The sequence below is a fragment of the Labeo rohita genome, chromosome 7, assembly GCF_022985175.1.
Source record: "Labeo rohita strain BAU-BD-2019 chromosome 7, IGBB_LRoh.1.0, whole genome shotgun sequence".
Taxonomy (NCBI): Eukaryota; Metazoa; Chordata; class Actinopteri; order Cypriniformes; family Cyprinidae; genus Labeo; species Labeo rohita.
In genome coordinates, this window is record NC_066875.1 from 6925657 (window position 1) to 6938014 (window position 12358).

Below are 12358 nucleotides of genomic sequence, written 5' to 3' on the forward strand. Positions count from 1 at the left end.
TTGGTAATACATCCATGTCGTGATTGTTCAGCTCCTATTCAACACTGCTGTTTTGTAGTTCACTTATTTATATGTGAATATGACTTAATCAAAATCAAATATGGCCAAGTCAAAAGAGATCTTGCAAAAGCTATAGAAAAGAAATTGTTTTACATTGACTACAAGAATACTTTAAAAGACACTTGAAGTCATAGAGATACATTCGGCAGCCATATGTGTTGTTCCAGAAAACCTTTGAGGGTGTTGAAGATATAGCACAATATTATCAAGGTGAATAAAAAGTTAGATCAGAGCAACTGAGAAAAAAACCCAGTTTACTGCTAAACACTTGCAAGATGACTCGATAAAGGATAAAAAAAAAATTCAGTACAAAACAAAACAAGATTAAACAGTTGAATATTAGCCGATAGGCGGTCAGTTCATTAAGTAGTTAATAAGCTGTTTATGTTTCCTCATTAAAGCAGTTTATTTAGTATACAGAAGCCTGTCATCCATTGATATCCATTCAATCTATTCTTCTCCACTTTTTTGGTTAACCTTGGAGGGTCTGATGTCATTCAGATATAGAGGCTTTTTATCATAGTAGCCGAGTATTTTCACGATTTTTAAAATTACAAGTAACAAATTCAGTCAATGTCCATCTGCAATGAAAGCCATTGTGTTTGACTGGTAGTGTTTCCCCTCCCGAACAACAGGGGGCAGAATAGATCGTTTCACTTTATATATATATAACATTGACACCAAAGAAGAAAAATACCGATTCAAAACACACCACTGTTTTGTTTCGCTGCGTTAGAAACCTTGTTATATGGAAATATTATACATATAATTTGATCAGGTGCGCTGTTTCTGGTAGATTTGGGTTCATTAGAAAGGTGAGTATCTAAAACACCAAATACATCTCTTAATGATGCAGTAAATCAGACGATTTTCACTACATTGCATCTACTGAAGATCACATTTGCAGCAGCAGTAATAAACCACGTTTATACACACTGTACTAAAAGCCATCGGCTGTAACTGTCGACTTTTTGTTTACATTTGATGCTAGATATCGCGGCTGGTTTACAGCATGTGTCTCTGCTTTGCGTTCACATCCCATAGTCTCAAGCGTCAATGTTTGTATGCGATAACGATAAGTAGGGGAGATCCTGACAAAACTAGTTTTTACAAATGGTACAAGCTAAATGAGTGAATCACTACCATACATGAGCACAACCAGCCTGAGGTGACTGTAGAAACTGTAAAACTCTGTTCAGAAATTTGAAGGACAAAAGCTTTCTTGAGATTAGGAAGTGAAACTTTACGTCTGTTTTATTGAATTTTGTGATCATTTTGATGGTTTTTATCTGAATGTTTATAAAGCCTGCTAACGCATATAAAGCCTACTGTATCGTATTCGATATACTATTTTCTAAAAAGCCTAACGTTACTGAAAACTGGTTGTACACATCTACATGCCTTCTCGCGTCTGATTCATTGTTAATACTTTTCTACTAAGGCCTTTAAGTATTTTTCTGAAGCTGTCCACCTTCAAGTCACGTGGTTCACGTGTCTTTTCGATGTGAAATCTTTAATGATTCTATAAAGTAAATATAAGAATAATCTTAGTTTTGTCAGTAATATTTCAAGATGAACTTTTAGTGGACTGAAGCTTACTTTTTTTAGACAAATCATATAAAAATAAGTATTATATATGATACATTAGGCGTTTGGTGAAATGGGCTGCACAGGGCTAAAAGGTCTTTAATATATGTAAAGCACATCTTTTATATTATCATTTATAATCTTAGAACTGTTCGTAAATTTTAAATTTGTGCTGTAAGGCCTTACAACATTCTATCAGATAGAAAAAAGTTTGCCCTGTTGTCTGAAGTTAAATTACTACAATTTTAATAATGGGCTTCTATTAAGTTTGACTTTACTGTAGGGAATTAAAAAGGAGAGATACAAATGATACTGTTTTAAATACAGGGATCTTTAAAAACTGTATGCAATCAGTGATATATACAATCTGAGACCACGGTTCCATCACTCTTATTAAAGTGATGATGGAGTTATATTGTGTTGCTAAGACCTTGACTAACATTTCATTGCTCCTAGGTTATAATGCTGCTGGCTCAGATAAATCAGTCAGCAGATTTCCAGCATGAGGGGGATGCTCAGGAGGTCACTCTCTGCTTAGCTGAGACTGTGGGGATTGCAGGTCAGAGCTGCACATTCTCTCTCTCTCTCTCTCTCTCTAATTTTTTTTTTTTTTTTTTTTTTTTTCGAAAATATTTGCATTTTATTAAAGGGGAATGTATGCATATACTACCATTCCAAAGTTTGGGTTCAGTAAGATTTTTTTTTTTAAAATATTTTATTCAGAAAGAATGTATTAAATTGATAAGAAGCGATGAACTTGTTACAGAAAGTATCAAATTTTAAACAAAAATGTTAAGGAGTTTTCATGTGACTGTGGGGATTGCAGGTCAGAGGTAGCGTACTTCATGTCTCTTTTTGTTAATAATTCAGATGGAGATCAGAGCATGGACACAGTAAGTTTGCAGGCTGTGACTTTAGCAGATGGCTCCACTGCATATATACCTCACAATGCTCAAGGTATGTTTATCACTGTGCCCCTTAACAACAATTTGAGCTGAAACATCCAAGACACTTTTGAGATGTAAAACTAAACATTACCTTCTAAAGGAAATAAATTGACATTGAATAGGACATTTGTTGGTTATCTCATTTGTTGGTTATTATTGGGCACATTCTTTCTACACTTTCCATCAAACATTTGCATTTACATTAATGGTAATGCGTTTTCTGGGATTCAAACCCAGGACGATGACAACTAGTTTAGCTACAGGATCTCAAAATTTGTATTAATTGTAACATTTAAGAAGCCTTGTTTTGCCATGAAATAAAAAAGGATTTTTTTTCTCATAACTGTGAGATATAAGCTCTCAATTTTTTTAAGAAAAGTCAGAATTGTGAGATATAAACTTGCAATTGCAAGAAAGTCGCAATTACATTTTTATGGTGGAAACAAAAATAAAAGCAGAATTAGAATTGTGAGAATTCTTTGCAATTACCATTTTATGGTGGAAGCAAAAAAACAGATTTGTGAGATATAAATTCAGAATTGTGAGATAATCTTAGAATTGTGAAATATAAACTTGGAATTGAGAGAAAAAGTCAGAATTCTGAGTTTATATGATGCAGTTAATTTTTTCTCAGAATTATGTGAAACAAAGTGAAATATGAACCCAGAATTGTGAGAGAAAAAGTTGCAATTACCTTGTGATTCTTTTAATATTTTATGGCAGAAACAGGCTTTATATCTATTAGCCAAAAATAATGACAGCTAAAGTAATGAAAATATTTGATCATCAAGCGTCAATGATCTTTAAGCCCTGCATTTCTTTCTTTTATCTTTTTATATATATATATATATATATATATATATATATATATATATATATATATATATAAAAAAATATATATATACATATATATTTCATCTGTTATTATCTCTAACATTCTGCAAGCATCAAATCAGACACAGAGATGAAATAGTGCAGTAAGATCACATTTATTTGAATGAATTATAGCATTTATTTCAATAAATTATCGATCGAGAAAGAGAGAGGTGATAGTTGTGTGTGTTACCTGCTGCGTGTCTGCGCGTCTCTCTCTACAAACAACTAATTATTTCAAGAACAGTGGTTTTAATACCTCGTTGCTGAGGAATACAATGTAGCGATCTGGTATCTAGGCTATTTTATTAATGAGAATCGTGGGGGAAGCTCTGTTTGTGTGTGTGTGTTTGTGTGCATCAGTTAAAGCAGCGCATTAATATGGAATGGTGAATAAACTGACTTGGAACTACCTGTGCATTAAACAGTTTTACTGCATACCTCCCAGCCAATCAGAGTCCAGTATTCAGACAGACCATGGAATAAATATATATATATATATATATAAAGTGGAGCTTTGTGCTCTTGTATCCTACCTCTCTCAGTCGGCACAAATCCAAATATTCCATAATATTTCCATATTTGCGTTGCATCCAAATGCTAAACTATTATTTATTATGTAAATTATAGACTTTGTACTTCAGTCATGATAACGGTGACACAGTGAGGCGGGCGCACTGATGTTTGGTTCACTGTGTTTTATTTTGATAAAGTACCAACTGCGCTGTCAAGTTTGCAATGCTAGAAGCCTGGAACTGATATGTTTTGTGTTTGTGTGCGCCGGTGCGATTACTTCAAACAAAAAAATAAATAGAATGTCGCTTTCTGCCATTTGAGTTTTCTCTCTGTCACAAAACTGAACTGAAACTCAGCATATATAGGCTACGTTATGAGTCTCACAGTTTTTTCCCCTTGCCTATCAGTTAACTAAATTAAATATATTTCAAGTATTTATTTCTTGTGTGTATATATGTACTGCAGATTTTATAGCCTATATATGACATTAATTTGATATAGTATTTAGTATTTTCACATGTATGTGGATAAAACTGTAATTTGTACCACTGTCTGTTTAAAATAAATTAAAAGAAACCTAGCATAGTACATTTGTTTTTTTTGTTTGTTTTTTGTGTTGTACTGAAATTGTATCAAATCGTGACCCTCGAACCGTGATATCTGTGTACCGTTACACCCCTATATATATATATATATATCATCAGATATCATCAGATGTTGCATGTGTTTTTTGCTATTCCATAAAATAATACAATACTATACTTCATCTGATAATGTTTACTTGCAGTTGATATTCTGATTGAGGCATTAACTGAGTGCTGGTTGTTTTTCCCCAGAAAGCAATATAGTTGAAGGACAGGTGATCCAGTTAGAAGATGGGTCTTCTGCTTATGTGCAACACATTTCTGTTCCAAAAGCAGGTATTTTCCTCTTTCTTATAAATCTTCATGTTAGATTCACCATATGTGATCTGCCTTTTCTTATTTTATGAACAGGCTTATGATGTTATATTTTTTTTTATATTCACACTAGATGAGCCAAATAACTGGACTAGCTCGTCTGTATGTGATGTTGTTGGTAATGAGAGCTTAAGACTGGAGGATGCTCAGACTGTGCAGTTGGAAGATGGAACTACTGCTTACATCCACCACACTGCAAAAGGTTTTTGCTTTTTTCTGTTTTCACTATGCATCAGGATGGTAAATAGGATTCTGTTTAACATGTGTTTTAATTGATTTTTGCCCTGTTTTTATATTCATATTGCATTTGCAGATACATATGAACCCAATACCCTGCAGGCGGTGCAGTTAGAGGACGGGTCTACCGCTTACATTCATCATGCAGTTCAGGTGTCACAGCCAAACACCATTCTGGCCATCCAGACGAATGGCACAGTAGAAGATTTGCACGCAGATGCAACTATTGACCAAGAAACAATCAATGCTTTGGAGCAGTACACAACCAAGGTACAACCAGTATGACTATGGCTAATGCAAAGATATTCACAATATATTTGCAATGATTTTTATATAAAATTAGGGAACATTGTATGTATTGTGAATTAGTTTTATCATAATCAGTCTCACTTGCTCACTTGTCAAGTTAGGAAAAAATGTGTAAAGAGTCATTATAATTCTTCTCTCCTGCAGATTGAAGAAATTGACTCTTACACAAACTCTGAGCTGATCACCAATGATCCTCACAGTGTTGTGGAGATGCAGGTGAGAATATAATTTCCTATGCAACATAAAAATTTAATTAGCCAAACTCAGAGTAGCTCAAAAACATTTATCCTTCTTCTCTTTAGATTGTTCTTCAGGGTCAAGGAATTCGGCGAAATACCCAGCCGCCGGGAGAGAAATGTTTTCGTTGTAATTATGAGGGATGTGGAAAGCTGTACACCACTGCAAATCATCTTAAGGTTATTATGGCTTGTATATTTGAGCTTGTAAATAAAATCAGTTCATCATTACAAAAGCAGTGCATTATGATTGTGTTTTGTTTTTTCAGGTACATGAAAGAGCGCATACAGGAGACAAGCCGTACTGTTGTGACATACCTGGCTGTGGAAAAAAGTTTGCAACAGGTAACAAAAACACAGCAGGCATGCATTACATTGATTAAAAAAAAAGCGACAGTAAAGACATTTTCAATGTTACAAAAGATTTTAAGTAAATTATTAATTAAGTTATTTTGAATTTTCTATCCATCAGAGTCCTGAAAAAAGTGTATTAGGGTTTCAACAACAAATATGAAGCTGCACAACTGTTTTCAATATTAATAAATGTCTCTTAAGTACCAAATCAGCATATTAGAATGATTTCTGAAGGATCATGTAACACTGAAGACTGGAGTATTGATGCTAAAAATTCAGCTTTGACATCACATGAATAAATTACATTTTAAAATATATTATAATAGAAATCATTTGTAGTAATTGTTCACAGTATTGCTGTTTTTACTGTATTTTAGATCATAAATGCATTAAAATATTGACTGAATGGCAGTGTATTTCTGACATATTTGCTGTGTTATACTCATCACTTATTCATTTTCTTTTAGGTTATGGTTTGAAAAGTCACATCAGGACACACACTGGAGAAAAACCTTACCGCTGTCAGGAGATGGATTGTAAAAAATCTTTCAAGACCTCAGGGGACCTTCAAAAGCACACCCGCATTCACACGGGTACTTTTCTTAAAACCTTCCATCCATTTATTGAAATATCATGGAAATCGCACAATACTGTGTTAAACTATCTGTAAGGCTACATGCATAAGAATTAGAAAAGCTCTGTTTAAAATAGATTCATAAGCATATTTGTCATGTTAGCTGCCCTAGTACCAATGTGATGCCACAGTTCCACCACAGTACTTGGTCTTCTTCTGTTCTTTTAAGGCGAGAAACCATTTTTATGTCCTTTCCCGGGCTGTGGACGATCCTTCACTACCTCAAACATCTGTAAGGTGCACGTTCGCACGCACACAGGAGAGAAACCGTATCACTGCCCAGAGCCAGGCTGTAATCGGGCCTTTGCCAGCGCAACAAATTACAAGAACCACATACGGATCCATACAGGTGTGCTGCTCTTCAGTCTTAAAGGGATAGTTCACTCAGAAATGACAGTTGTCATCCTTTACTTACCCTCATTTTGCTCCAACCCTGAATGACTTTCTTTCTTATCCTATAAATTCTGTTTCTCACACAGAGCTATTGTATGACTTCAGAAGACTTTGCATATAGAATGTGGTCATTTTTATACATTATCAGTTTTTGGACAGCAGGATTTTTAATGTTTTTTTTTAAAGAAGTCTCTTCTGCTCACCAAGCCTGCATTTATTTGATCCAGAGTACAGCAAAAACAGTAAAAAATTTGAATTTTTTTTACTGTGTAAAATAACTGTTTTCTATTTGAATATATTTTAAAATGTAATTTATTCCTGTGATTTCAAAGCTGAATTTTTAGCATCATTACTCCAGTCACATAGTCCTTCATAAATCATTTTAATATTCTGATTTGCTGCTCAAAAAACATTTGTTATTATTATGTTGAAAACAGCTGAGTAGAATTTTTTTCAGGTTTCTTTGATGAATAGAAAGGAAGAAAAGAAGAACAGCATTTATCTGAAAAATGTCTTTATTATCACTTTTGATCAATTTAAAGCATCCTTGCTAAATAAAAGTATTAATTTTTTTTATAATTTATTTCCCCCCAACATTTTTTTTGAATGGTATAGTGTATAATGTTACAAAAGCTTTTTATTTCAGATAAATGCTGATCTTTGGATCTTTCTATTCATCAAAGAATCCTGAAAAAAAAAATACTCAACTGTTTAAATATGTTAAATATTGATGATAATAAAATAAATGTTTCTTGAACAGCAAATCAGCATATTAGAATGACTTCAGAAGGGTCATGTGTCACTGAAGACTGGAGTAATGATGCTGAAAATTTAGCTTTGATCACTTGAATAAATTACATTTTAAAATGTATTCAAATAGAAAGCAGTTATTTTAAGTAGTAAAAATATTTGACAATATTACTGCTTTTGCTGTAGTTTGGATTAAATAAATGTAGGCTTGGTGAGCAGAAGAGACTTCATTAAAAATCTTACTGTCCAAAAATTAACTGGTACTGTACTTTTATGGTGGTGCTTGTTATTTTTAGCCCAACCCCAACGCTATAACTTTCATTATATTAAATGGATAATTCACCCAAAAATGTCAATCGTTTTATCATTTACTCACCTTTATGTTGTTCCAAATCTGTATGACTTTATTTCTACTGTGGAACACAGATATTTGGTAACACTTTACAGTAAAGTTCCAATTGTTAAAGATAATTACTTTAGTTAACATTAATTGAAAAGTAAATAATGTAGTAAATAGTGACAGAATTGTCATTTGTTTGGGTGAAGTATCCCTTTAAGTATCCAGGATATTCAAAAACTGACCTTGTGTTTTCATGAAAGAAAAGAAAGTAAGTATTATGGTTTTGAAAATACATGTGGGGAAGCACATGATAACAGAATTTGTCATTTTTAATCTAACCTAAATGTAAATATGAATGTAACTCTAAACCTGTGTCTTTATTGCATGCAGGAGAGAGGCCTTATGTTTGCACAGTTCCTGGTTGTGACAAGCGATTCACTGAGTACTCCAGTCTATACAAACATAATGTAGTGCACACTCCCTGTAAACCCTACAAGTGCAACCACTGTGGAAAGACGTACAAGCAGATTTCTACACTGGTCATGCACAAACGTACGGCACACAATGACTCTGAGCCTATAGAAGAGGAGTCGGAGGGCTATTTTGAACCCCCTTCAGGTTGGTTTTGACAAATACCTACATCATAGATACAAGATCAGATTTTTGATGATAATTTATGAACCAAAAGGGGCTGTGTTTTGTATTCAGAGGCTATAGATGACCCCTCCCTGACTGTTAGCCCTGTGAAGTGTGAGGACACTTGTCCAGAGATGGATTCTGAGATCTGTGATGTTACGGAACAACAGCATGTCACGCTCATCACGCAAGATGGAGCATCACAGGTTTGCATCAGGGTTATTATATACTGAAAAAAAAAAATCAAAATTACTAAGAAATAGCAAGTATCACATTAAATCTAAAATGACATTTTGAAGTAGAAAAACTGAAATACACTGAAAAAAGTTGGTGTAGCAACAATTTGCACAAAAGAAAAAAAACAAAAAACAATGAAATGGCGAGTAGTACATTGAATGAACAACGAAATTTTAAAGTAGAAAGACTGAAATACTATTTTACAATCTTTGTTTTATTTACAAATTAATTTTTTTTTAGATGTAGTATTTTCTTATAAAATGTTCCAATTATCTTTGTTTTATTTACAACTTTAAATAATTCTTTAAATAATAATTAACATCTGTTACTTTAACATTAACTGAAACCGAATAAAACAAAAAAAAAAAGTTTGAACATTTTATTTATACCTATTTGCCTTTGCAACATTTCAAATAATAAATAAAAATTATTACAAACTATATATAGACATGTTTAAAAAAAAAAAACTAACAAAACGACAAAAATACAACAAAATTACTAAACATTTGACTAAAAGTTGGAAATTTTTAACAAAAATATACCTGTTATACTAACACTGATTTGCATCTACAATTTGTGAGAAGGCTGCATGTTCATTATTAAGTTTTTCATAATAATTATAATACTGTACATGTGCTGAATGGGAAATTCTATGATTTTTGACAGGCTATTGGGAATGTGATCACAATGGTAACACAAGATGGCAGTATGATCACCATCCCCCCCACTGAGTCTTTGCTATCATCAGCAGAGGCTCATTCAGTGACTGTGGTCTCAGAGGATGGGACTGAAGGACAGGTGTGTAGGCTTTTGGCTGTTATAAATTTGGAAAGTAAACAAGTATATTTATGTGTGTGGTTTTTATTTCCAGCAATTACATCAAACTTTCTCTCCTTAATTATAACAAGATTATGTTCTGCCCACTCCTGATTTGTGTGCATATACAGCACTGCAGTGATGACACATGTTTGTAGTTTGCATCATCTTAGCTCCCTCGACAAAAACCCAATAGGATTTTTCCACTGGCTTTTGGATTATTGCAGAAAATAAGCTCTGTGACCAACAAAAGTGTATGATACTTACACATTTTGTTCATCATGATAGTCTTCACAAATGAACACAACAGAAGCCTAATAGCGTAGAATAAAATGTGAACGCTAACATGTGAATGCTAAATCATTTCTGGGTTTTGGCCTACAAAAAAACAAAAACATGTCTACAGCAGTCTATAAACTGGTCACATCAACTGTATTTATGTATGTTTTGTTTTTTTCTGTTTTCTCCAGATGACTACTTTGATTCCAGAATTATCATCTTCCAGGAATATACAGGATGAGTTATCAGCACATCCAATTACACTTCTGGCTACTTCTAATGGCACACAGATTGCTGTTCAGGTATACTTCACTTAGGCTGGAATGCATCACTGTTTTGACCAGATTTTTGCCTCTATTTGCCATCTATAGGAATTCAATAGTAGCTACTGAAAGTAAGTCTGCAGATTTTTGGGCAGTTGGTTTGTGCATAAATGTACATTTTTGATCAACTTTGATTTCATTTCTTGCAAAAAATTAATACTGTAGTAACTTTTACTTAGTTAATACCAAAGCACTTTCTGTTTTATTGTAGATGTATTGTTGTATTGTCAAAATATATGAGAGTAACTACATTTTCGTTTTACTTCAAACTTGCCTTATAGCGTCGTTCGAGTGGTTGAAATAGCTTCCTTCTGTGAATTGATTCTTGTTTTACAGTACTCAATACAGTGATAAAGGCTGTGTCAATTAATATAAATATACATTATCCATGAAAATACCTGAGGTGGCTTGAAGAACAAACATAAACGATAGACTGTTGCAATCATGTTGATTTTTATCCTATTGCAGCATACAAAACATTTCTTTCTGCAATTTATTTAGCTACAATAATTTGTTTTATTACTTCTATGAGTTTCGCTTGAAAACTTTATGCACAAGGGTGCCCTCTAGTGTTGAGTATAAATGAATCAAATCACAGGTGAGAGAGTAATGCTCCATAATGGCACTGGCGGTCACATATTATCGTATGTGCACTATTTATATTCAGAAATTAAATATATATTGCAGCACCCCTATTTAACACAATAATTATATTTTATTAGTTAAATATCATAATTATCATCATTACCGGTGTATCACAAACTCCCTAGTAGTACACTGGAATGGAAAAACGCATTCGGTGTGAACGGCCCTTTAGAAGCCTGTCTGAAATCAGTTTCGGGATGTACCCTTGTGTGCAAATGCTGTCTGAAAAGTGGCAACAAGTCAGCTACCTAAACTTTTAAAACCTGAACAAATTTAAAAATGCATCGTGCATTTGCCGACTTTGTAAATGGTTACAGAGAAAAACTGGGCATCTTACACTAAATGACTGAGGATCACACGCTACCAGACTTTAAAGTCATTTTGAACACAACAAACTCATGTGTGACAAATGGAAACAATGTATGCTCTTAAATCAGCTGCAAATATCAAACATATTTTATATCGTCACATTAGATGAATAATAGTCTGTAGCTAAAAAATGGATCCTGTGCCCATCCTTACAATGCACAATTTTTTTTGTGTAAAATCTGTTAACCCTGATTGCATGAAACTTGCAGACTATCTTTGACTTGTCTGCATCTGACATCGACTCATTCAGACTGCAAATCAGGGCAAAAGTCATGTACCTTTACCTCTCTAACTGGGCATATGTTTATATTATTGAACATAGGTGTTTTTTTTGTTTTTTTTCCTTTTACAGCTCAATGAACAGACTTCACTGGAAGAGGCTCTAAGAATAGCATCATCGTTACAGGGAAGTGAAACAACAGAACTGAGCAATTGACTACCTTCACCTTCAGATGGGACTCAGTATTCAGTATGACTAGTGGTTAGATGAACAAATGTTAAACTTTTGTAATTACCCTTTCGCCACAATTGTACAGAAGTTAAGCTGTGCACTATGATTAGCGTTTCTAACAGATTTTGTTCACAGTGATATAGATATCTAAAAGGCAGAAACCTGTTTGCATTTTTTTAAATAAAAACAGATGAACGGGATGCTTAGTGTGTCGTGATGCTTTGCTAATGTTCTCGCTTGCTTTGAAGCACAAGAAGCTCAGGTCAAGGTCGGATCAAGTGCTGCTGACATTAATGCGACATACCAAATACAAATAATACATTTTAGTTCAATTTTTAATTACATTATGCTGACGATATAATTTTCGTCTACTATTTTCGCTAGTAGTCTTGGATGTTTGGATATGT

General features: G+C 33.5%; 1 protein-coding gene across 1 annotated transcript; it reads left to right on the plus strand.

The window, feature by feature from the left end:
- Window positions 1–754: 754 nt before the first annotated feature.
- Window positions 755–12005, plus strand: znf143a (zinc finger protein 143a). The gene is made up of 16 exons (XM_051114482.1): window positions 755–875; window positions 2104–2206; window positions 2518–2604; window positions 4820–4903; window positions 5016–5144; window positions 5256–5449; window positions 5633–5704; window positions 5791–5904; window positions 5994–6069; window positions 6546–6671; window positions 6882–7061; window positions 8586–8813; window positions 8904–9037; window positions 9735–9866; window positions 10355–10465; window positions 11853–12005. The coding sequence occupies exons 2-16, from the start codon at window positions 2110–2112 to the stop codon at window positions 11934–11936; spliced, it is 1848 nt and encodes a 615-aa protein (XP_050970439.1). The 5' UTR covers window positions 755–875; window positions 2104–2109; the 3' UTR covers window positions 11937–12005.
- The last annotated feature ends 353 nt before the right edge of the window (window positions 12006–12358 follow it).